The sequence below is a fragment of the Paramacrobiotus metropolitanus genome, unplaced genomic scaffold (genome assembly GCF_019649055.1).
Source record: "Paramacrobiotus metropolitanus isolate TYO unplaced genomic scaffold, Prichtersi_v1.0 Parri_scaffold0000055, whole genome shotgun sequence".
Classification (NCBI taxonomy): domain Eukaryota; kingdom Metazoa; phylum Tardigrada; class Eutardigrada; order Parachela; family Macrobiotidae; genus Paramacrobiotus; species Paramacrobiotus metropolitanus.
The window spans coordinates 92,571-119,335 of NW_026570275.1; the positions used below are offsets into that span (position 1 = coordinate 92,571).

General features: G+C 46.9%; 4 protein-coding genes across 4 annotated transcripts; 3 read left to right on the forward strand and 1 right to left on the reverse strand.

Annotated features, from left to right (window-relative positions):
- Positions 1–183: 183 nt before the first annotated feature.
- Positions 184–902, reverse strand: LOC129592747 (uncharacterized). The gene is made up of 2 exons (XM_055488861.1): positions 764–902; positions 184–566 (listed from the first exon to the last, which is right to left on the reverse strand). Exons 1-2 carry the CDS (start codon positions 900–902, stop codon positions 184–186), a joined length of 522 nt encoding a protein of 173 aa, XP_055344836.1.
- Positions 903–1,654: 752 nt separating this feature from the next.
- LOC129592724 (uncharacterized) lies at positions 1,655–26,142 on the forward strand. The gene is made up of 2 exons (XM_055488828.1): positions 1,655–2,514; positions 21,633–26,142. Exon 2 carries the CDS (start codon positions 21,648–21,650, stop codon positions 24,384–24,386), a length of 2,739 nt encoding a protein of 912 aa, XP_055344803.1. The 5' UTR covers positions 1,655–2,514; positions 21,633–21,647; the 3' UTR covers positions 24,387–26,142.
- LOC129592725 (uncharacterized) lies at positions 3,335–4,529 on the forward strand. The gene has a single exon (XM_055488829.1). It carries the CDS (start codon positions 3,693–3,695, stop codon positions 4,491–4,493), a length of 801 nt encoding a protein of 266 aa, XP_055344804.1. The 5' UTR covers positions 3,335–3,692; the 3' UTR covers positions 4,494–4,529.
- Positions 18,724–21,639, forward strand: LOC129592748 (uncharacterized protein DDB_G0286299-like). Its single transcript, XM_055488862.1, has 3 exons — positions 18,724–19,686; positions 20,008–20,951; positions 21,633–21,639. The coding sequence occupies exons 1-3, from the start codon at positions 18,724–18,726 to the stop codon at positions 21,637–21,639; spliced, it is 1,914 nt and encodes a 637-aa protein (XP_055344837.1).
- Positions 26,143–26,765: the final 623 nt, after the last annotated feature.

The window sequence follows — 26,765 nt, forward strand, 5'->3', positions numbered from 1 at the left end:
ACTCGCAGGCACTTTACAGCAATATCTTTCAAAGGCGATGCGAGCTTCTCGTCAATTACAGGAACGTAGCCGCTCATTATATGCCAGGCGTACACGTAACCATTGTAACTGCCATTTACCTCTATGACGTCTTCCTCTTTCGCAAGAACTTTGTTTTCGATCGCAAAGCAGCAGTTTATTATATCATGAAGGATGCAGCCTAGGCTCCAGATATCTGACTTCTTCCCAAAACTGCTGGCTTCCATTACCAAAGTGCCTCAGCATTTCGGGAGACATATAGCGGATACTTCCACAAATATTGGTGATACTGCGAGACGCAATACTGTTTTCTATTTGGATGAGGTCATCCAAATCACCGATTAGCAAATGCGGATGCCACTCTTTTGTGTACTTGACCAGAATGTTTGGGTGTTTCAAGTCTCCGTGCGTAATATTGTTCCGATGTAAGAAGCTAACGCCCTCGATTATCTGCACAGCGTAACACAGGGCTTCTTTTTTGCTAAAGGGCGTGGTGCCCTCCATGCGGTCTTTCTTCTTTCGACCAAGCAGAATTTCCAGGTCACCACCTACAAAAAAGTGGAGCAATTTGCAAAAATTTTCAACTTCTGAGTAAGAAGACGAATAATGTTGTACCATTGCAGTAGTCCATCAAATATTCCACGTCGACGATAGATCCACCGGTTGCATAACCAACAGAAATTATTTTTATGGTATGCAATCAAATGGGGATGCTCCAGCTTGATCAATTTCTGCCATCTCTCACGTCTCTTTTTCAACTTTTCCGCTGCATTTATAATTCCTATTTCCATGGAAATTTTGGCGAGTTTTACTGCGACTTCGCCGCCATCGAAATCACTAGGCTGCGTGAGCGTTGCTTTGTACACCGAGCCGAAGCCTCCCATGCCCACAATACTTTTCCTACGGTATGAATATTCGCAATTTTTTCCATAGTATTCATTGAAAATTGAAACAGAATCCTTTGACATCGCTGCAACTGGCGCCACATCAAAACGCGGTGAAACAACTCCACATAGGTAAACCACAATGCTGTCGGCAAATCACGCTGATTACTACCTAAATTTTCATGGCGTTTCATGTCAGGTAGTTCTATCTAGTCACGCATAATGCTCACGCTGCAACCGATAAAGCTCAAGTGTTCAGTAAGGGGATTATTGTTCTGTAATCTTCTCTTCCCGCCACAATCGTAAGATATTAATGAAATGGTTAACTACGGTTTGTTGTGTGACTAAGCTCTTTGAATGATGCAAGTACCTGCATACGGTTGCAGTCATGTATGGGGTCAAGATAACAAGATAATCCGACCTAGCTTGCCTAAAGCACTTCTGCTGTGCCGAAAATACACTATTGCGGATCATTTTTATGCATTTTACGAGTAAATGCGTTTTTCTATTTCTGGCTGTCCTGGCCCCGTTAAATCAGTGTCTTAATGGATCACGGAGCGAACTTATATCTATATATTAAAACGATGCTCATAAAGCATCTCAACTCCAATTGCTTACTCAGCGCTTCGAGGGAGCTTACGACTGTTCAGGTTGGAAAAGGATGCAAGGTCACGAAGAAAGCTGTGATTACAATTACCAGAATCGAGAAACACCAGTGTGAGCGGGGGTTCACTAGCGTTCACGTCCGCGACGCTACGCCAGCTGGATTACGTGTCTGTGTTGTGTCTCGCTCTGATTGGCTAGTGGGCGCGGCTTAGCACGTGCTGCACAGTGTTACACACTGTTGAATAGGCTCTACGATTTGCGATCGAGCTGCGCCGATCACTTGTTGATTTCTGGTCTCCAGACTTTCAATATTATTAAAAGTCAGCGATTACGGTGCGACGTTTTGTGTTTCCGCATAACTCGCAATCCAGATCGTATTGCTCACTCCACGGGATAGATTCCGTTTCTGTCTCCGTCCCTGGATCCATTCTGGATCTAGCTTTAGATGGTAGCAGAGCCGACAGCGGTTCTCTGATTGATTTGATTTGATTTGTCAGGCATATTTGGCCTGTTATTCAACGTGTTATCCGCGACCAGCAAGGCGCAGGTCTGTTCCACAGCAAAGCGCACACCACAAGTGGTGCAAGTTCCTCATCTGACGCGGATTACTAGCTTTGGCTTTCGGTACAGTGTCTTCAGCGAAGACCTGTGCTGTTTCCTCAGCTGTGAAAGAGTTCAAGAGTTCAGTCGTCGGTGTTCCTCGGTGTAGAGTCTTCAGCGAAGACCTACACTGGTGTCACCGATACTCGGCAAGGCTTCAGCGAAGCCTAAGCCGTGGGCCACAAGAGGCGAAGCGCCGAAAGGGGCGCACGGGAAAAGACAGATCAGACTCCTCCAAACTGGTTGTAGAGCACTACTGTTGCTACGGCACAGCCGGCACAGTAATAGATTAATAGCGCGAGGCACGCTACGGAACAGCGGCGACGCGGGAGCGGAGTTGGAAGAAGAATCTGGATCATTCGGATCATTTTTCCCGTGGAACGCGGAAAGGATGGACGGTTAACAGGTAGAAAACCGTTAATAATTACGGGATTGGTTAGACGGTAAAATCGTCAATTTTTAATTGTCCGTACTGAGCTGAGCATAGAAGTAGGCGGAGTTTTGCACGCGGCACGCATGTCTGGCCGTTGACCGCGACGTCAGGTTGATATAAAATCTAAGTGGACTAACGCTATTGGTCAGTTATCTGAGCTGTGATTGGTCTGAATTTGAACTGAGTAAATTGAATTAGCGGACCAATAGGAATGAAGTAAACAATGTAAATGGGGATTTTCCTCTGAACTTGAACAGTAAAGGGAAATTTGAATTGAGACGAGATATTTGAAAGGGAAAGTGACCTTTAACCAAAATTGAGCTGGAGAGTGACCTTTAACAGAAATTGAGCTGGAAAGTGACCTTTAACTGAAATTGAGTTCGAAAGTGACCTTTGACTTGAATTGAGCTGGAGAGTGACCTTTAACAGAAATTGAGCTGGAAAGTGACCTTTACCAAAAAGTTGGAACTGATTAAATTGACCCAAAAAGTGACCTTTTAACGAAGTTGAAATTTAGTCAATTAGTGGTACAGCGGTATCAGCAGCTGTAGAATTTCATTCGTAAAAGTGTTCTGAACTGTAAAAAGGCTCTCGAAGTTTTGTCTGAAAAGTGACCTTTAGGGCAAATCTCTCGAACTTTTTACCGGAAAAGTGACCTTTAAACGGGACTTAGTCGAATTTTTTCAACCGAAAAGTGACCTTTAACAAGGACTTAGAATAAATTCGTAGAACATAAAGTGACCTTTAGGTGAATTAAATAAACCATACAATAACGTGCGTGTGAGAACAATTGGCAGGAGCGTCCAAAGTTATCCGATCATCATGGACAAAGACAAAGATAATGCGGAACCGACATCTAACAGCAGCCAGGGAAGCAGGAGCTCCCGAGGATCACAGCAAAGCGCAGTTGATCCTTATAAAAAGGAATACAAGTCGCTCGCACGTCCAGTCGGACATGACAGACAGACCCGAGCGGCCGTGACCTTTGCAAGGAAGGACAGCAAAGGCAGCGACAGCACATACCAAGTGGCGCTTGGAGCTACACAGAACGAAGAGAGCTCCAGCGGAGACGGAAAGCAAACTCTCGCGTCTGCGGCGGGAAGTAAACCGATGAACCAGAAAAGGTCACTGGTGAGGATGGAACCACAAAAATGGAAGCGGAGGCAGTTGGGGCATCACAGTTGGATGCTACCATTGTCAGAACAGAAGAGCAGGATAAAAACGTGAACCTGGCTCAAAGGGTTGCTGGAAAGACAAAGGTCACCGAAGAGGAATTGGCTGAACTTGGATTGGATGACCTTTCATTGAATGACAAAACGGCAGACGATGACCTTTGGGCAACTCCAATGGTCTCAGATGAATCCAATGAATCGTACTTCACGGATGATGAAACGACGATGAATATGTCGTTCCAATCCGCGATGAGACAAGCTGACCGTGCTGAAGAGATGACACCGTTTAAGGACATACCCGAGCACCTTATTGAACGAACGAAAACTGGAAAGGTCATCAATGTTAGACCGCCATCACCAAACAGTCCCACAACGACTCTGCGGGCTCGTGTGAGGGAGCTGGAAAACGAACTCGAGGCCAAGGAAAGTCAGGCAATGAAACGAACAAAAGAAAACCGGGAAAAACTGTCGTCGCTGGAAACCCGAATATATGAATTGGAACAACAACAGGTTGACTTGGAGAGCACGGCGGACGAATGGAAAATCAAATATGAACGTCAAAGAGAACTCGCGGAAGAATACCTGAAGATGGTAGATGACAGAGAAATGGAAGGTCATCTTGCAGTCAATGACCTTAACGAGGGTATGTCGGAAGAATCAGCGGAAAGGTCACGACACTTAGCCGAATTGAAAGACGAATGCGATTCGTTGAAACAGAAGGTCACCGAAGCCGAAGCTAAGAGGGACGATTATGCGACCAAACTCGCTGAGGCAACCTAGCGACTGTTGATAAACACTACCGAAGTGTTTAAGCTCAGGAACGACCTGAAGCTGCGAGATGAGAGCATCTGAACTCTCCAGAAGGAATCACAGGACCGTCAGAGAAGAGCCGACGATGCCGTCAAAGTGGCTAAGGACCTGCGGGATCTTACAGCCACCGAAGGCGCACGGTTGAGCAATGAAATAAGACAGGTCATGGAAGAGAATAAGGTGCTGAAAGAAAACATCGGAAAGGTCACCGAAGAGAATACCGAGTTGAAAGGAGCCGCTAAGACAATTGCCGAACAGGGCATGAGGTGGGAACACGAGGCACACCTCTTGGACGTAAAGGTCACGGCGCTCGAACTGAAAGACAAAGAGTGGCAAGAATCAGTCCACCAGCAGACACAGGAGATCATCAAGCTCAACACGGAGCTGATTGATATGACCCAAACAGTGATGACAAGAGAAGACGAGGTCACCCAGACGAAAAATCAGCTGAAAGCAGCAGCCGAGGAATACATGAAGTTGGAGAGGGATGTGACCCAGTTGGCGGAACACATTAAAAGGACGGAGAATGACACTGAAAAGGTCATTCAGGAGAAGACTTTCCAACTCCATCAACACATGTTGAAGGTCAAGGAGGAGAATCAGAACTTGAAAACTGAGAAAGAAGAATTCCAGCTTAAAGTCAGACGCCTCGAGGAAGAAAATAAGGCGCTCAACATGTCGATAAAACACAAGGACGAACAGTTGTTGCAATATGGAGTTCGAACTGCGACAGTGGAGTCTCCCCCGCCCAGTTACAGCAAGGCGCATGAAACGGGCACGGGCAAAAGCTTCCATTTTGAAATGCCATTACGAACTGGCACCGGCAGAGGAAATGTTAAAGCAGAACAGGACGGTGAAAAGGTCAAAGAAGACAAAGAGCCACCATCGGAAGGTTACCCGCATATGATTCGGGGCGATCCTTCCCAATTTCCCCCGCATATTGAAACGAATGTGTTCATCGACGAAGCCCGACGGGACAGACCCTCCAGCCGGCAAGAGCGCCTACGGAAGTCCCGCTACGGAAAGGCGAAACGAAACCAAAATGACGATGAAAATAGCGAAGAAGAGGATGACCCGACAGCAGAATCCACAGCGGCGCAATTGACAAAAGCGCTCAATTCGATGGCTCGGAAAACGACGTTAGTGACCTTTGATGGAAGTCGCGATGCAGTTAATGGCTGGACACAACTGGTCAGGGATACGCAGCGAACCTACCGACTAACTGATGATCAAATTTTAATCGAAATAGCTAGCGCGGTGAAGGGACCGGCAAAAATCTGGTTCGAAGGAGAGAGAGAAATCGCACTCCAGGAAGAGATCGAATATACGGTTACAGAATGGATGACCAAATTCAAGGATGAATATGGCGACCGTGATGAAGAAGTCCTTGGCTTACGAGAAGCCATGGCAAGGAAATTCGACCTTGGAAAAGAATCGCTTGACCAGTTTTATCAAGCGATCATGAAATACAAGGCGAAAAGGATCATTACTGAGAAGCAAGCAGTCGGCTTCCTTATCGAAGGATGCAGAATCGACAGTGACCTTTATAAGGCACTGCGTACACAGCAGTGCAGAACGCCAACCAAAATTAAAGACTTCTTCCGACATTGGTCAGCTGGAGAAGAGAAATACAAGGCTCCCAAAAGTCAACGCAACCAAGATTACGTGACCATCCGGTCTGGACAAGTCGAAACGGTGCCACAACAAAGGGTCGCGGCAGCACCAGTTCAGCAGCCGGTTGAATACCGAAGGGAGGCTCCGATGCAAGAGGTCACCAAGGAAGTGACCTTTATCGACAGCCAGACGGGACAGCCACTTACATATGCAATGGTAGCTGCAATACAGGCGGCGGCTCAAGTGAGACCGGCACTTCAGAATGTGGCTCCACCAGCACCACAGAATGTGGCCCCTATGAATACTGGGTTACCACAACAAGGAATGGGTAACGGAAATTTCGGTGGAAACGGTTATGGAAACGGAAACTGGAACGGAGGTCAAGGAAACTTCCAGAATCAAGGCCAAGGACAAGGCAACTTTCAGCCGAACAGAGGGAATCAGAACAACTTCCAGCAGAATCAAGGGTCACGAACTGAATTCAAGTTCCAGATGATTGACGGATGGGTGGCGAACAATGCGCAGATGTGCCAATACTGTATGTATGGCAATCACCAGACGCAAGGATGCAAGTTCGCGAACACACCACCAGAACAGAACCCGAATCTGTTTGCCTTCAGAGAATGGCAACGACTGCGCGGCCTGGGTGGTTGGCGTCAAGCAGTGGGAAACGGATATGACATCATCGCCCAATGGTACCAGCATAAAGCCAGCTTCCCAAATCAGAATGGGAATGGGAATTATGGAAACGGGAGCGGAAATGGAGGTGGCCAAGGCGGTGGCAATCGTGGCGCCTACCGCGGTGGCTACAGAGGGAAAAACAGAGGATTTGGCCGCGGAAATTGGAACGGCGGCAACCGAAACGGTGGAAATGGAGGTGGCCAAGGAAATTACCAACAGGGTGGTGGCCAATACAACAACGGCGGCGGCGGACAGAATATGAACTCGGCTAATGATATCGGACAACAACAAGGAAATGTACAAGGAAATGTTCAAGGCGCTCAACAAGGAGGTGCGCCGGTTCAGGGAAACGGGCAAGATCAGTAGGCGCCGGTGAGCCTACTGATCGACCCGACCCTAAACCACCGGATAAACGGGGAACGGAAAGGTCACCACTGCAGAATGGTACTGCAGTGAATGCGACAAAGGCAACGGCTATATGGATGCCGCCACAGGAAATTGAAACGGCTAAATGGATGTCGTCATTGCAAAAGGAAATTGAAACGGCTATAAGGATGCCGTCACAGCAGCAAAACGAACTGGTTATCGGGAAACCAGTACAAGCGGATAAAAGGTCACCGCAGAATGGTACTGCGAGTCGAAACGCGCAACGGGACCAAAGGTCACCGCAGAATGGTACTGCGAGTGGAAATTGTCGTGACGGTAGCGCGACACTGCGAACAGCGCAGCAAAATGAAAGGTCACCGTATTGCAGCGAAAAGGTGTTGGCTGAACGCCGTGCATTACGCAATGCGAAGATTCAACAGGCACTGTTGAACCAGAAGAAACCGCAGAACGACACGACACAAGAAGAAAATGAGCAACATGCGAAATTCCGGAAATATTTGGCAGAAAATAACAAAGCGAATGAGTTACGTTGTGACTGTTACGGAGATATAAAGCCAAAGTTCTGGAATTGCTCAGAGGACGAAGATGAGAAGTTGATAAGGCAAAAATGGACGGAGCAGAATATCACTGCTAACAGAAGAGATGCAAGGTCACCTTCCGTAGGAAAAGTTCAAGTGAAAGGTCAAGGAGCGAGTGCGAACGCTAAAGGTCACGGCGACAGCGTCGTGTTAAAAGGTCAAGAAAAAGACTTGACGCTGCGAACAGCGCAGAAGAATAATAGCGAACCGGCACAGCAGAACTCCGATGACTCACTTGTGGATGCAGTAACGCTGCAACGGAAGGAAATATGGCAAAAGGCAGCCTACAGACCGAATGGGAATCACGGGATGTGGATACCCGTAACGCCAAAAGCAAAGCAGAAAGCGGGAATGTCACAAGAAGATTACTGGGACATGCGAGAACTGCGAACGCAACATGAGAGAAAACGACTGGAAGAATTGGTTACCGGGAAAGAAGGTAAAAGGTCACCGAACCTTGCTCCAGTATTCAACGCAACTGAATACAAGAATGCACAAGCTGACCGGAATAACCCGCGAAACGCACCGCCGGAAGATAAACCGCCGAATTATGGAGAAAAAGTTCCCATACAAAAGTTGACGGGCGGCGGATTTGTCATGAAGCGCAATGAAAGGTCACAGGACTTAGCGCAAAATGAACAAAAGGAACGGCTAAATGAGATGGCGCAAACGCAACAGAGTAGCGCAGTTGAAAGGTCACGGGACTTCTCACAAGCACTACAAAAGGACGCCAATGACAAGTCACCAGCCCGAACAGACGGGATGTCTTCGCAAACTGATCCAACGAAAACGAACAATGAAGTGTCTGCAAAGGTGATTGAATGGATGACCGAAAAGGGATATGACATGGTAACATATAAAAGGTCACCAAATGAGATGAAAGATAGCGAAGAAGATGAATTGAAGCAAGCTGACCAAATAACAAGTGAAGTCATTGAGAAGCTGCGAGATAAACGAAACGAAAACCGCAAAGAGGAACTGATCCATGAGACGATAAATGAAGTAACTAAAGGTCACGTGGCTGGCACAAAAGCAAATGAGCAAGTGCAGAATGTTGAAAAGGTCACCAGTGGTAAAACGGCTGCAGAGAAGCCAGCAGACAAGAAAAAGCCGCAAAAATTCTACGACGTTCGAACTAACGTCCCACACAGGATTGATAAGCTGAGCGAAATACTGAAAGGTCACAGTACTTCAGCGAAAGGGCAAGTGCTTCCCGATATGGATCCGGGACCAGTATCGTTAATTCCTGTGAAATGCAAGATACACACATTGAAGATTCAAAACGGAAAATTGCCCAAAAGAATTGAAGCGTACACACATGAAGTGAAAGTGGGAGACATAAAGGTTAACGCAATGTTGGACACCGGCGCTGAGACGTCGCTGATCAGCAAACCGTTTTGCGAGAAGAATGGACTTCATATGCTCCCATTGCCACCAGACAGACTGGTGAAGATTAACGGAATCAGCGGAACGTCAGGATTCCTGGTGACACATTACTGCGTTGCACCAGTGACCTTAAGAAAAAAGACTAGTGAACATTCCTTCTACGTCCGACCGAAATGTGATGACGTCCAGGTGTTATTGGGATTTGACTTCTTGGAGAAGAAGTTTGTACTGATGGATAACGAAGGTGAAGAAGAAAAAGAAGATGACCCCAAACCAGTCGCCAAAGTCCAAGTCGGAAAGGTCACCGAACTTGTAAAACAGACGAGAAATGCTCAGACTGATAATAAGGTGCTAATCCCAGTACCAGAGGCACCGGGAAAGGAGCAGAAAAAGGTGGCGCAAAAAGAATTGTCGACATTTGAGCAGCTGAAATTGATCCAACAGGAGATTGAAAATACATTAAACCGGACACTGCTGACACAAAAGGGAAGAGAAAAGGTCATCCCAGTACCAGAGGCACCGGGAGTAACAAAAGTGCAGCAGAACGTGACAAAAGCACAGCAGGAAGAAAATATCCCAGTACCAGAGGCACTGGAAACGAAAAATGAAAATGGAAATATTGAAAAAGTTATCCCAGTACCAGAGGCACTGGGAACGAAAGATGAAAGGTCACCCGTTGAGAATTTGGCGCCAGAGCCGGATCCGAAAAACGTCAGCAAGACCTTTTTCGAACCACGATCTGCTAATGTACATGAAGCCGGAGAAAAAGATTTGCAAAGAGTACCAGAGCGTACCCCGAATCTTTTCGAACCTCGATCTGATACCGGAAACGACGAAAGGTCACCAACACTTGAAGAGATAGCTGCCACACAGAAAGAAGCGACAGCTGCAGCGAAACAATCGCTTGTGCCTGGCATGGAGTGGGCAAAGCCTATCCCAGTACCAGAGGCACTGGGAATAAAGACGGCTAAAGTCGGGAACGATAGAAAGAGTGAAAGGTTACGGATATTAAAACGAATAGCTGAAGAAGAACAGATGTTCGCGAGCGAAATCCGCAATAAAGCACTTGAACAGTTGAAAGGTCACCAACAGAACAATGGAACAGAGATGATCGAAATATCCTCAGACGATGCGAGTGTAACAGAAGTCGAATTTGAGCAGAAAGCCACAACACAGGAGAAGGAGATCGCAAACCAGCAAACGAACCGAAGGATATTAACTCCAGAAGAACGAATGGGGAGTTGCGGACACGGTTACTACCTGGATCCGTGTAGAGTGCAACCACAATGGGAATGCACTGAATGTTGCCAAGACGCCTCCCAAGATGACCTTTCAGAATGGCCGAAATGTAACGCTGCATTATCAAATCTTAAAGGTCAAGTCCTCGAGAAAACGAAGAGCATCATGCGGACAAACGAAATGTGGAAGCCACACATCGAACGGTATCATTGGAATAGATATCGGACTTGGTTGTCATGCGTGAAAAACTTTATTATGGGGAGAGGAAAATGGCTGAACCATTGGCAGCAACGTGCGGATAATGGAATCCAAGATCCCTTTGAACCGGTAAAAACGGAACGGAAACTCGAAAGAGAAATAGACGCAATGAACGAAGAAGTATAGCTATGGGAAGAAGCGAGAATAGAACTGTTCTGGGACTTTCGCATAAACCACATGTACAAAGGTCAAGGGAGAACGGTTATATTTCCAACGGGACTCGGCACACCGGTATATGAATTAGTGGCGGAGTTCTGTAAAGCACTGAAAGACAATGACTGGGACATATTTGAAAAATATTGGACGAAATTCGAAGCGGAGATTCCCACATTCGATACAAAGGAAATGCGAGAATTGCAAGTAACCCGGAAAAGAAGATTACCGGAATTGATGGAGAAGAAAAAGGTGACCTTTGCACCAGATCCAGATGGAGTCGACTACCCAGAACGAGGTGGTGATACGTGGTACATGTACGAAACGATTCCGAGTGATGACTGGGTCACTGAAGAGCTGATGACAAATTGTGTCTTCGTTAGTCCTAAACGACCTAAAGGTTATGAAACGGTCCAACAGGACGAAGTTGATAAGGTGATTGCAAAAGAAGCAGAGAAAGAAACAGCCAAAGAGAAAGCTGAAGGAGGATCGAACGAAACACAAGAAAGTTCAAAATCGGCCTTCGACATTGCACAGATGTTAACGGGCAGAGAAGAAATGTGGAAGAAGTTTAAAGAGGAAGTCGAAAGGATATCGAATGAACAGCAAAACCCAGTAACTGAAGCAAAAAACGGGGAAAGGTCACTCGATAACGGTGAGGAATGTCCGCCGGTCGAGTCGACCGAAAAGCCATTAACGAACCTCGAGAAAATAGAAAAGTCAAAATCGGACGAAGAAAGGTCAAACTCTGATCAGACAGAAAGGTCGTCAACACGAGTACGGGTAACAAGAAGCCACCGAGAATCGCCGCACGAAATGGGCGCAAGGCAAAGGAAGCGGACAAACCTCTGCTCAAAAATTCGAAAGCGAAAAAACTTAGTGATTCGCGAGAAAACGAAAGTGACCTTTCATCAGAAGACGAAGGAGTTGATGAGCGTCCACTTGAAAAGGCTAACAAAGGTCAAGCCGATGCACAAGAATACGAGAGCAGCGATTCGGACTCGGAATGGACGAGTTCAAGCGATAACTCAACGACTTCAGAAGATTCAGGCGTAGGTGACCTTTCAGAACAAGAAGACTTAATGGATCTGGATGAAGATGACGAAGTGGACGAAGAAAAAGAAAAAGAAATTAAAGTCAGAAGATTGAAAATGGAAAAGGCTAGAATGTCGAAAGATGTGATTAAGGTCTACAGTGACCAAAGAATTAAATTGAAACCGTCAAACTGCACACGGGTAAAGGTCAAGATGGGAAAATATGCACCGGCTCAGAACAAGTTGATGTTTACACCGGTCCCACAAGTGGAAACTGAGGTGCAACCGTTGGCAGGTGTGACGGATCACAGGGGAAAATACTTTGAAATCGTCATCGCGAATCATAGCAGCAAATACCGGGTTGTGAAGAAAAATCAGCTTCTCGGATACGTTGAACCGTATGAACATATGAAAAACGTAAAGGTCAATGCTGGGACAGTAAAGAACGTGCTCGAGGACCCAGAGGTGGACGATACGACGAAAGCTGAACTGACAAAGATAATTGGAAACCTGAAATTAGGACCTGACCTAACTGAGGAACAAAAGAACGACGTGTATAACGCGTTCTGGGAATTCTGGAAGGTCTTACCGACGTCCAAGAAACCTTATGGAGATGTAAAAGGGGTTACTCACGTTATCGATACGGGAGATGCGAAACCAGTCAAATGTAATCCGGCCAGAACGAGTTGGACAGGCCGTGAATTCATCACAAAGCATATAGAAGAGATGTTGGCACAAGATGTAATTGAACCGTCAGATGCCGAGTGGAGCTTTCCAGTCGTGTTGGCTGTGAAAAAGAACGGCGACGGAACGATGGGAACCAGATTTTGTGTCAATTACATCATGCTTAACAAGCTAACGAGAAAGAATAATTACCCGTTACCGAATCCAGATGAGTTGCTCGACGCTTGCGCAGGCAACAAATACTATGGGATTCTGGCAGATCCCAATGGATCCAGCGTCAATCAACAAGACGACCTTTGTAACGCAAGACGGAATGTATCGATTTAAAAGAATGCCATTTGGAGTTTGTAATGGACCAGCAACATTCCAATTGTGCATGGATAAAGTACTGTCGAAAGCGAAAAGAAAGGGTTGCGTTTTCGGGTACATCGACGATGTAATTTTCGCCGGAAAAACGTGGGTGATTTTCATGCAGAATCTGAGAAACGTCTTAATGAGTCTAGTTGAAGCGGGATTTACAATAAAGCCAACGAAATGCGAATTTGGAATGAGACAAATGGGATTTCTGGGTCATATACTCAGTGAAGACGGAATTAGAATGGATCCGGAAAAGGTCACCGCGGTCTCAGAATTCAAACGACCTCAAACTGAACGACAATTAAGGTCATTCCTTGGACTGGCGAATTATTATCGCAAGTTCATAATGGGATATGCACAGAAGACTTGTCATTTGTATGAGCTGTTGAGACAAGACAAACAAGTAAAGAAAGACTGGACGAAAGTGCACGAAGACGAGTTCAACAGTTTGAAACAACTGCTGTGTGAAGGTCCAGTATTGGCGAAGTTTGACCCCGCGAAACCGACCGTTATTGAATGCGACGCAAGTAAAGAAGGAATTGGAGCGGTGCTGTCACAAGATGGACATCCAATCGCGTATGCGAGTCGCGTCCTACACGGAGCAGAAAGAAATTACGGTGTAACGGAATGGGAATGTCTGGCAGTGGTCTTTGCTGTCAGAAAGTTCAAGCCATTCATCGACTACGCGGAATTCACCGTAAGAACGGATCACCAGGCGCTGACCAACCTATTGAGGTCGGAAACGAATAAAGTTGGAATGAACCCGCGTTTGACGAGATGGGCAATGGCGCTGCAAGGTCACCAGTTTAAAATCGAGTATAAGCCGGGAAAATATTGTGACAATGCGGACGCGTTATCAAGAGCGCCGATCGAAGGGCCAACGTGTCATGAAGAAGAATTCGACGAAATTCCAAATTTTAAAGATTATAAGAAAGAATTCGACACGAAAGAACCAGCAATCGAAATTGGACAGCTGTTCCTACAGATGGTGGAACAGAGAGAAAAACGTTTAAAGGTCACTTCTGCTACGGCGAATGAGTCGGCTGAAAACGAGGCAAAAGTGAACCGGGTAAAAAGCTGGTTGCCCGCTGTTAGCGACCTAAAGGTCACCGGACTTGACGCGGAATCCGAAGATCAAAATGGAAAGGTCACCGGACTCAGTGAACTAGCGGAGAATAGAGATGACCTTTGGGAAACGGATAGAGTTACACAAGCGCTGAACGAGTGTCCGATTAAGTTGCTGAGGTTTCCGAAACAGACGAAAAAGAGGTATAAGCCATTACCACGTTGTAAGGTCATCAAAGATTGGAATGAACTCAGTACGGCGACAGTCCGCATTGTCAACCTGCAAGGTGATGAAGAAGAGGAAGATGACTCGAACTTGCAGTTGCGTAATAAACAGTTGAAAGATCCCCATCTGGCAATGATAATAGATGAACTGGAACATCTACCAGATGCTGAAACGAGATCGAAATTTGAAGTTCATTACCAGTTGTGGAACGGCATACTATACCGAGTAAAGGATAAAAATGGGAAACTTGAAAGGTCATATGTGGTACCGTTGTCAATGCGAAGAGCGATAATCCACGCATTGCACGACGAGAAAGCTGCAGGACATTTGGGATTTGAAAAGACACTGTCAGCAATAAGACTGCGTTATTATTGGGACAGAATGAGTACTGATGTGAAGAATTACATACTCGCCTGTCAAGGATGCCAATTTCGCAAGACACCGAGGAAATGTCCACCCGGTAAACTACAGGAGATAAAAGTCGGACATCCGTTCTTCCGAGTGTATGCCGACCTGAAGGGACCACTGTTACCATCGAAGAAACGTGGATATAAGTACATAGCGGTGTTTATCGATCAGCTGACGAAATATGTGATCGCTGTACCGATGAAGACGGCAACGGCTAAAGGATTTGCAAAAGTAATCGTAAAGCATGTGATACTGGTACACGGGGCACCACACATCTTACACACGGATCGTGGACGACACTTCACAGCTGAAGTTTTGACAAAGGTCACCAATGTGTTTAAGATTAAACACACATTTGGAACGGCATACCATCCAGAAGGTCAAGGCCAAGTCGAAAGACAGATGCAGACGATTGCGGATGGCCTGGCGTAGTACTTGAAAGCGGGAAACGAAAGAAAGTTTAACAAGTACCTTCCATATGTTATTTCGGCGATGAACAGAGTCGTACACGCCACAACTGGATATTCAGCCTACTATATGCTACACGGCAGAGAAATGACAATGCCGGAAGATGTGGTCACAAAAACGAATATACCCGACGATTATGGGACTCCAGACGAATGGGTAGAGACCACGAAGAAGAACTTGACCTTTGCAGAAGAAGTGGCAAAATGCAATATCAAGGATGCTTACGAGCAGAACGCGGAAATTTACAACAAGAAGAAATCGGAGCCGAACTTTAAAGTGGGCGACCTTGTATTGATACGATTACCAAAGGATACGAAACAAGGGAAGAAAGAAAATCAATCAGACTTTAAGTCGAAATACGATAAAGTGTGGAAGATTCTGAGTTTCCCGCGAACAAATGAAGCTGAGGTGATTGAGCAGAACCCGAAGAAGGAAGCAGACTTAAAGGTGGTCTCGATCGACCGATTGAAGCTGTGGCATCCGCCATTACCTGAGAAGAAAGATTCGCAAAAAGTATCAGAGCGTACCTCGAATTTTTTCGAACCACCTCTGCTACCTGAAATGGAACAAGGAACAGTAGAACGAGAACGTACTCAAAAAGACTCGACAGAATCTTTTTTCGAACCACCTTTGCTTCCCGAAACGGAGAAAGCTAATGGAAAAGGAGATGAATCAGAGCGGAGTCCGAAAAATGACTCAGTCACACAACAGAAACCATTTTTCGAACCACGCTCTCTGCTACCTGACACAGGTAAACCAAAAAAGAAGAGAGGGAGACCGAGGAAAGAGGATAAAGACTTTGAGACAGCGGTTACAATAAAATTGAACGCGGAAGCTGGGAATCTGGCAGAAAGGTCACCGGAAACTGGTGACCTTCCTGTCACATTACCGAGCTGCCAGAACGATGGCGAAGTACCAGAGCGTATTTCCAAAAAGGACTTACAACAATCCTTTTTCGAACCACGCACTGCTACGGTGAATGATAATGACCTCATAGAAACGAGAAAAGAGGAAATAGAAGCGGTCAAATCAAAAGCTGAACAATTGGGCCGTGATATAGCGAAAGCCATCGAGGAGAGAAAGGCTAAACAGAAGAGAAAGAAATTGACTCCTACAGAATTGCTGACCCAGAAAGGTGAAGTTGAAGATGCGGCCGACAAAGAACTCCTTGATCGGATAACTAAAGGACGCAAAGAAAATCAACCCACATAAATACGAATAGGGGGTTACTTCACTAAAAATAGGAGTTGGGAAGGTGTAAAAAGGTCATCACCGTTAAAAAAGCTAACCAGTGTTGTTTCATTATTACAGAAGGTAAGCTCAGTTAATGGACAGATTGGAACGACAGAATTCAGAGAATTCGGATTCGGAAAGTATTGAAACCATCCGCTTAAAGACATCGACCCCAAAGAGAATGGAAGAATATGAGTATGACACTTCATACGGTGAAGGGTCGACGTCGTCAGTCGGAACGGCCAGAACGAACCAGGCCAGGAGGTTATTACGGCGGCCCGGGGTATTATGTGTATCACGATCCGGGACAGCCAACGATTATCAAGACACGGTTAACTGGGTGCACCACGGCTTATCTGCCGGAACCCAGTATTCGGGACAGATAACGAGCGCCCATTATCAATCGCATCCGGGATCGTATACCCCACTGATGGGACCACCGCAAGTGATGGGATCGGCAAGAATGTTGATGCCGCCACCGCAACAGACTACACCGAGTCGATTTATGGGACATGGAGGATTTGGCGGAATGTTAGCGACTCCAGTGCAGTCCCAAAGGGCGTCGCCGATCTTGCCACCCTTCCCGGAAACAGGAGGTTTGTCACTATCTAACATTGGAGCACCGCGGTTGAGAACGCCACAGCAATTGGGAGCGCAACGACCCATCGAAACTCGCCACAAAAGGGAGGGAGGCGAGGAGAAACCGGTTCGATTCACCACGACCGCGAGGCGTACTGCCGTCGCTGGGCCCAAATTTGGAGCAGGTCGGACCAGATGGTCTACGGGCAACGCCCCCGGGTGAACCAACCGTACATGATTATTCACCGAAACTCCCGCTAGACATGAAAGAGGATGACGCGCGATTAAATGTGATAGTGAGCAACGAAGAAGAACTGACAGCGGCTGATACAGTGGCCATCCGGGATTTCAACCGTATGTGTCGGGATCTCTATAGAATCCATATGCGAGTCGAAGACGAACATGCATTCTATGGGAGATTAATGAGTTTGGATGCGATTATTGAAGCAGTCCATATCGCGATGAAGGAGAAAACTAAAACTATTGAAGTTAAACGTAAAGAGCTAGCGATCAGAATTGCCTCGATGAAACAGTACCATCCGGCTTTAACCAACAGAAAATGGCCACCGATGATTGAGAAGATACAGATATTCCTTAAGACGATTCCTAAAGAGAGAGGACCCTCGACAAGCAGCGCAGCGGGGCCATCACAGGCATTAGTTGAAGCACCCGTAGAGGAGATGTCAGATAGTGTTCTCCTAGACGCAAAGCGAAAAATCGAGGCGGAACTCACCGAACGAGCAGAAAGGTCACGGGCCAGCTCTACTGCAGGGTCAGCACGCGGACGTACCAGTTCGGTTACGGAGCCGTCTAGCGGGACCGTAAAAAGCGGAAAAAGAGTAAATTCACCGACGACCAGTCCAAAAGAAAGTGACAAGAAAGAGCAGCGGACGAAAAAGGTCACGACGAGTAAAGCACCGATCCCAGTGGGTAGAAAGAGCGTACCACCCACGCCGTTGGATCCAGAAGCCGCTTCAGTTCGATTCCCGAAGTGTCGGACTTTTACGGTCAAATACACTGGAACTGACCATAACGAACGAAAGGTCACCGCTCGGATAGTCGATAAAAAGACGAATAAGGAGATCGACTCATACAACCCTATGGCAGATAAGTCAGTCAAAACTGAGATTGGAGAAAGGTCAAAGACAGAGGTTAATGAGGCGTTACAGTTCATTCCCCCGGAAGAGCGCCATAATCCGAGAGTCCTGATTCAGATGATGAAACACGTGGTGTCCAAAGTCGCGACCGAGGAAAACGCGTGGATCCGTATTATGGTGGGCACAAATGACGACCACCTGGCATATACATATACAGTGGATGGGAAACTGATGACGAAAGAGAGAATTCGGCCAAAATCGACAGCAGATCCAGACCCCAATAAGCGAACGTTGGACGATTATGAGTCGACCATGAAATATACCGATGGAACGTGCAGAAAAGTGACACTGACAATCCATTTCGGCGACGGGACAACGGATTGTTTAACCGCAGTAATCGTCGACCCGATCACAGGAGATCCGATTCCATACGCTCCATGGGACGTGTCAGAAGAAAGCGCCGAGCACGCCAATCGGGCAGCACTTGAACAGTTGTGGAACTTGATACCAGTGAGCGAACGTCAAGATCCTTTAGTTCAAGCGAATACGCTGATCAGCATGATGCGACATCGAGCGGAGATAGACGAAGCCCATTTCCGACTCACAAGAAAAATGGAAAACGGAGCGTACAAGACGGTGTTTTATGACGCGAAGAAAAACCCCTTATGAGATCGTCACACAGGACAAACGAAAGAAACACCGCACTTGGAAAGTCAGGCCCTAGATCCGGCACAGGAAAGTGGAGCCGGAGAGATGGCAGAGGCCTCCGTAGCCGAAGCGGCAGGAACGGAGAGTACCCGACGACCATCGAACCAGGATGATTCAGAAGAGGAGGAAGTTAGTGACGATTCGGCAGAAGGACCGGCCGACGAAGAGAAGGAACTGGATGAGGAAGATAATCCGCCTCCAAAAGTGGTCATTACACCGAGGAAAACGGCTAAATTGGATGAAGCCATGAACCGTGAAAGGGCTAAGAAAGGCGACTTCCTAAAGAAACGAAAGGAAGATGAAGATACGAAGAAAAAGAGCGGTGATGAAAGCGAAAGCACAAATACCCGGAGGCAAAAAGGAGAGAGGAAGAAAAAAGACGAACCGCCCTCTCATGATGTCGAAATATTGGAAGAATCAGTTGGAAACATTGAAGAAAAGTCATCCACACCTATAATCCCGAAGAAATTTGTCATTGAATCGGCTACATCGTCGAAGTTAAAGGTCACCGAGCCTGAGCCGTCAACATCCAAAGGAAAGGTCATAGCTGTGAAACAGATTGTCCCAGTGGTTATCTCGGCATCTACTACGAAGGAACGCAAGGAGAAAGGAAAGCGTGAGAAGGCAAAACGAGAAATGTCTCGTGAATCAGAAGCTTCGGAAGTAAGCCTTCCAAGTACTTCGACGGTTAGCACGAGATCACATACGGACCCGAAAACGACTAGATCAAGAACCGTGGAACCAGGAAGCCTAGCGGAGGCTCTGGAAAAAGGGAAAAAAGCAAAGAGCGAACCCGTCAAATCGAAAAAGAAAGGGAAAGAGGCCATGAAAATTGACGCACTGGCAATGGCCAACTATATCGAACCGGATGGAGAAAGTGAACTTGATTATTCGGGAGATGAAGCGGAATTTGAAGACCCAGACAGCGATAACTTGACCACGACTGACGAAATCATTGATGCGTTCGATGGAGCGGAGAAGAATTTTACACGGATACGAACGACATCAGTAACATCAAAATTCAGAACGGGCTTAAAGAAATACTTGAGAAAAGAAATGCACCGTAGCTTCACCAAACAGAAGTTTGATGTGGTATTGGAATACGCTCGGAATGCGGGGAAACTTATTCAGAAACACCCGAACTTCGCGTATAAGGCTAAACTATTCAGGCCGTCAAGTGCGGACAAGTCGCTGACGACTCCAAACGAAGATACCTCAATGCGAGTAGAAAGGGCAGTCGCGGGAATGACAAGCCCGTTGGGGTCAACGAGTCACCGGATCAGCCAATACATTAATGCCGTGTGGAATGACGGAAAGGGATTGATAAAGGAAATCGACACGGCCACTGAACGCGTGTTGCCCAGGATGATAAAACGGAACATCCTTTCCACAACGAACGCACAAAAAGGTTATCCGATTCGATATACGAGAGTAGGCCTGATACCGCCGGAAAAACAAGTTCACTGTAATATGTCCGACAGTCAGGAGATGGATAAAGTTCCATCGAGCGGAGATCCAACAACTCCCATATTAAATCGGATCGCACAGTTAACAGCTGACGAAGAAGCCGCCCAGGCTTCTTCTAAGAAAGCGACGAAAAAGAAAGGACCGATGGACGTGGAATCGGAGGAGAGTGACGACGACACCTCTGCTGTCCCAACGCTACTGGAACCAGTGACAGAAAAGCCTAAAGGTCAAGAAACATCTGAAACTGCGACGGAAGAAATTCAACCGAAAGGTCACGGGACTTCAGAAGAAGGGGAGAAAGCAAAGGTCATGCTCCCAATGGACAAGGCAGCGGCAGAAGCAGAAGCTGCATCTGCGCGACAGGTGTACCAGAAATCATTGTTCGCACCATTGAAGGAGGCTTTTGAGAAAGAGCGATCGAAGTCGGCAGGTGAAGTGGGAGGTCATGAGACTCTGCCACAGAAAGAGAAAGCCGATGAACCGAAATCTGCTCAGTCATCATCTGGCTCAATGGCAAAACTGACGATTGATGAAATGGAGACAACTGACCCAACGGACTCGGCAATATCCCCCCAGAAAACGGAGACTAGCGGTATAAAAACGAAAGAGCCGACAGATTACACGTTAGGAGCACCGTTGGACGTGAATAACCGAACATGGAACGAAGTCCAGGCGGCGATTCAGATTACCAGAGAACACGAGATGCTCGGGACGGAACTGAAAAGACAAGTCGCCGAAAATTCCAAAGGAAGATCGTCACTCAGCATGAGTGAGCGAGTCCTTAAACGAGCGTATAAGGAAGGAAAGTTGGGATGCAAATATAACAAGGACAACAAAGTTATTTACTACCTTCCGAAACAGGGCACGGACCGCACACCCAGACTTAAAATGGAGCTGGAGGCCTGGAAGATAGCCATCACAGATGTGGCTTTGGACGCCATTGGCGGTACCAATGGAGCGTCTTGGAATGACCTTTCGAACTTCATGGCCGTCCATTATGAATTGGGAGAATTGAATATTGAAAATGATAAAGAGTGGATCAAAAACGCCGTTGAAGCTCTGATCGCGGAAAACGCACTGCATATTAACAAGGACGGCCGAGTTGACTTCAGGCCGTATAACCCGCCGGCGAAAGAGTCTGAATAAATGGGACGAGTGTAATAGGCAGCGAGTAATGAACCCTGCTTATTACAGAAAGCATAAAATAGTTAAAACAAATGAGAAAAGCTTTATGGAAAATTGAAAGTGAAGAGGTCAACGCGAGAAGTAGCAGCGATAAGACTAATAGAAAAGGTCACAGTAGTCAGAAAGTGCTGATAACGTGAGAAAGGTCACCACGTTATAGCGATAGAGAGGGACACAGGAGCTAGGAAAGTCTCAGCTCAGTAACGGAATAGGCGTAAAAATGATAGAGAAGCCTTGATAATGGATAAGAATGGAAACGATTTACACAGAAAGGTTACTATGATGGATTGTTTTAATTGCAGATTTTAAACGGAAAGATGGCACAAAAAGGTCAAGCCAACCGACGAAGCCAGGGAACACTTCAAACGGACGTCGATCAGTCTACGGGCTATAACCCAAGGTGTCCGGACTGCTTTCGCAATAACAGAAAGGTCGATAAGAAGTTCCCGTGCTACGCATGTGTCCACAAGTTGGGAGACCCACATATTGTTTCACTCATGGGATTAATGGAAGCCAAACGAGGGAACATGGACGTTTTTCGAAACCTCATCAGCGCGAGGAATTACGGTAGCATTCCAGTGGAAGAACGAATGCTACTCGAGGATCGTTACCGGGAAGCGATCCAGAACAACGAAAGTGGCTGGGACGAGACTCTGGAGCCATTGAAATGCCCACAAACGGATGCATACCGTAAGAAGTTTGAGGAGGATCAGGAGAAGATGCGACGACAACAGTTGGAGGTTGAACTCCGAGCGAAGATTAATGCGGCGAATCAAAAGGCGAGCGAACAGGCCGCACGGGAGGCGCTGCCCAATCCGTCGAGCTCGACTGTACCGACAGCCAGCCTCAATGAAGACGAAGCACAGCTGATACGCCAGTCGCTCATCATTCAAATCGACACGCTGACGAGTGATCCGGCTGCCATGCAACAGGATTTGTTCGATGCGCTGTTGCGGGAAAAGTTGAGACTGCAGAAGGGTTTCGCTCCCGCGCCATACATAAAGAAGGCAGTCGAAGAACGTATGGAAGTGCTGCGCAGATCCCGTCAAAACGAAAGTAATGTACTGCAAGCGCTTAGAGGATTTAGACGAGATGACGGGTTTACACGACCTCGTTCGCCTCCGCATAGAGAAAGGTCACGCGGACATTCACGCGAACATGAGCGGACTTCGGAAAGACGAAGCGAACGGTCACGTGAACACTCCCGCGAAAGGACACGGGATTATTGTAGTGAAAGGTCACGCGAACGTTCCCGCGATCGCGATTATCGTGGCGGAAGAGGCTGGGTGCGTCATGGAAACGAGATAACTGAGACGAGTATTCAGCGCAAAATCGATACGGCAAAGATTTTAGCAGCGACAAGAGGACGTGAGGAACAACGGCGTGCGGAGACTTACCGCACAGAGCCTGAAAAGAAAGGTCATCAGGTGCCGTTGGAAGTTGGATTCCGTAACCGCAACGTTAGAATGTCAACACCTGAAAGGTCATGGGATAAAAGACGCGAACACACGCGAAATCGAACACCAGACCCACAGGATAAACGCTGGCAGGAAAGAGCCAGGTATTATGCGGGTTTTGAATCTAGCGCCAGTAAAAGGTCATCGAGCGCAGAAAGGGAAGACTCACCCCCAAAGTATCAAAGAATGGAGTCAACTGTCCATGTGGTGGACCCAATTATTAGCGCTGCTCAAGACGATGACCCAATGGAAGGAGCTAGTTCAATTGCAGAAGCGTCCCAAGCAAATGTGACGCATCGACGAAACGTAATTCTGGACAGCGACCTCCAACCGGCCACACCGGCGAGTAATGAACCGCCGCAGGCAGAATCAGGAGAACGAAGCGCACAAGAAAGTCAGCGCGAACCGGATGAACGTCGCGAAGTTGATCGGCGAACGACTTCTCGATTCAATAACCGACACCCCGACACAATCGATATGGTATACGACATGCGCGACACCGATGAACAAAAGACAGAAATTTGCCGATACATGGGGATCGAAGACGATTCGGCGGATGCGAATAAGATCCATACAATTCTGAACCAGCTGCGTCAATTTTTATTCGATTCGGGCTATGCGAAAGAAATTAAAGAGGGAGTGGAACAAGGAAGCTTCCGTCAATTATACATTCCCCGCGATTCAGCAAGGGATTGTTACCTCCCTGTCCGACGAAACGGATTACATAGTCTGCTGGATTTGAATTTGTTGGACGTGCCACTGGATACGACTGACCCAGTCGGGATGACACAATTCTATTATAGAGATTATCCCGAACGACAAGAATATGTGGCTCAGTTTGTTTTACGACACGTGAATCCAGCCTTCAAGTTGCTCGCAGCAAGAGCATCGATCGGACTACAAGTGGATCCTAAAGACCATGCCGCAAGAAGGATGGGGCAAAAGGTTTTTGCTGCGAGATTGGCACATTATAAGACACATAACCAGTTGGTGTCCAATACAATGAAGGACGATATCCCACCACTCTTTCGACCTCACGTGGCGAAATTGGGCGAACCTATGGAACATGTTGGAATAGCCCATACGGCAAGAAAGGCGCTGAAAAAGTGTAAGATAAGAATGGAAAAGGGCAATCTTACACAACGCCATGCCTCCCAGGTTGAAGAGAGGATTAATAAGATCAAAGACACCATGGGAAGTGACTACGTCGAACCTTTTGACGGAGTTGAAATGTACGTCGACGAATTCCTTGTAAAGAAAAGTGATCGACGCCCGGAACGCGCTCCTAACCAGATAGGACGGCGCGGCCTAAGAAACCAGCAACTCCGCGATAACCTCGCCGACGTGCAACGGAGACTGGCGGATGACCCTAATAACCGGAGACTCCGGTTAGAAGAAAATGACGCGCGTCATCGAGTTGAGGCGGTTAAGCGCAGTCGCCAAGGGAAAGGTCGTGGCCAGCGGGAAGTTGACCCGACAAAGGTCATCGGAGTTGATGTAACGGGACCGGTCGACCGAACATCTGACCGCAATCAACCGGAAAGTTCTAAGAAGCGCCCGCCAAGAGATGGCGAGGACGATTCAAATGAAATGGAATAGTGTTGATCGTTAGGATCACACTATTAAAAAGGGCGTCTACGGCAATTGTCGGTACGTCACAAGAATGAGAAATGGTGTTGTATAAAGGCGACGTGACTTGTTCACATAAACTGTATTCGTGTATTGTTGTTTTCAGCGTTTATAGCACAGAATTGCCTGAAAGAAATCATGTGGAGCATCTATTGGGGTTGAAATTGATCCGGTCTATAAAGCCGGCCCCAAGGGAGTTGTTACGGCAATTAGCCGGCTCACCTCCTTAAGCGATTCAGTGTTATAAATTTGCAAGAGAAACTACGGTAATCAAGCCGGATCTCTTGAATACGAAAGCGGGCCACAAGCGGCGAAAAAGAGAAAGACAACAGGTGGAAATTTTAATGGGGTAAACTTGATGCGGCAGTCAGCCGGCCTCATTAGAGTTGCTACGGTAAACTATGCCGGCAATCTCTCCCAAGCGAATCAGTGTTATAAGTCAACGAGAGAAATAGCGGTAACCAAGCCGGATCTCTCGTACGGAAGCTGGGCCACAAGCGGCGAACAAGAGTAAAAGATTTAATGTGGAAGCGTCATGGGGTAAATTTAATGCGGTAGTTAGCCGGCCCCATCAGAGATGTTACGGTAAACTCTGCCGGCATTCTGGCCGCTCGAGGCATATTGAAGTGGGATGTGCGACGGAAAGGTCAACCTGCAAGTTCTACCAGGGAGGCAAGCGAAGAAGCGCTTGACGGCCGCAGAAAATTGGCTAAGTTCCTCCATGACCTTTAATGGAAGTTGAAGAAAAGTTGGATGACCTTTGGGATCATTACCGCCCAAGAGAGTCACCGTATTAGAATTCAAGTCGCATGACCTTTTGGGACCATTAACCCAAATGAGTCGCACATCCCGGATCATCTCAACAGAAAGATGACCTTATCAGGGAGGAAGCGAACTACGCTTGTCTGCATGACGTCCCTCCATGACTTTTATGGATCTCATTTGAAAGTCGTACAATTGATACGCACCTTATTCCAAAGAATGAAGCAGTATTCCTAAGTCGTACTTGATACGCACCTGATTCTCAAGCGGATTGTGATGAAAGTCGCACTATGGATGCGCGGAATTGCTCAAGCGAGCGGAATGGGCCAAAGTGCGGAAAACGGTGGACAGGACCTGTGACCTTTACGAGTCAGAAATGGAGGATCCTAGTCTACATTTGATTAATACTTTTGTTGATCTTATAACTGTTGATCTGTTTTTGTATTAGAATTGATACGGAATAGTATTTTAATACAGATCTCTTTATTTCACATTGTGCATTTGGAATTATGTGATTAAATGGATTAAGAGATTTGATGTTTTTGAGCACGCACAGACACCGGCGACCGCCGTCTTTTCGTGGATTCGGGAGTATGTTCAGCCTCAACGGAGCTCGGCATCCCCCCAGAGGCATGTGAGCGGGGGTTCACTAGCGTTCACGTCCGCGACGCTACGCCAGCTGGATTACGTGTCTGTGTTGTGTCTCGCTCTGATTGGCTAGTGGGCGCGGCTTAGCACGTGCTGCACAGTGTTACACACTGTTGAATAGGCTCTACGATTTGCGATCGAGCTGCGCCGATCACTTGTTGATTTCTGGTCTCCAGACTTTCAATATTATTAAAAGTCAGCGATTATGGTGCGACGTTTTGTGTTTCCGCATAGCTCGCAATCCAGATCGTATTGCTCACTCCACGGGATAGATTCCGTTTCTGTCTCCGTCCCTGGATCCATTCTGGATCTAGCTTTAGACCAGTTTACTGTGCGGCCAGATCCCAGGCCTAACTTTATTAGTACGTCCCGTACGAATGGACGAAAGACCAAAACTAAAATCAGGTTTAGAAACAGAATGGGCATCTTCCGATCTTCCGATAAATGTGTCTAGTCATGCTACGCTCATGGTGAGCTAGCTGGTCAGAACAGGTAATCACACATGGTGAACCGCTTAGACAACATTCATACGCTTTAATATACGTTGCTATGTCACATCATCACACACAAATAAATTCCTCCATGTTGGTTGTTACAGTTACAATTGTACAGTCTGCAAAAATCAACTTGTCCACCAGTTAAGTTATGTATCTGAAGTACAACTGCAGCCAACGAAAAATTTTGCTTTGTACCAAGAATGTTGCCACCAATTCCAGTGAATTCCTGCTAAAAATGAATCAAGTAGTAAATGATGTACATCATGTATAAGGCAATCACCCCTTTATATGCATGAATGGATGCGATCGGCCGGCAGGCTTCCTCTGAACATTCGGCGCACTTTTCGCCAGTGGAATCCAGTTCCGTTGAAGGATGGCTATTCAGCGTGCTCCCCATCTCCTCATCCGAATCAGCCGCAATTTTGTCGTAATCTTCACCAAA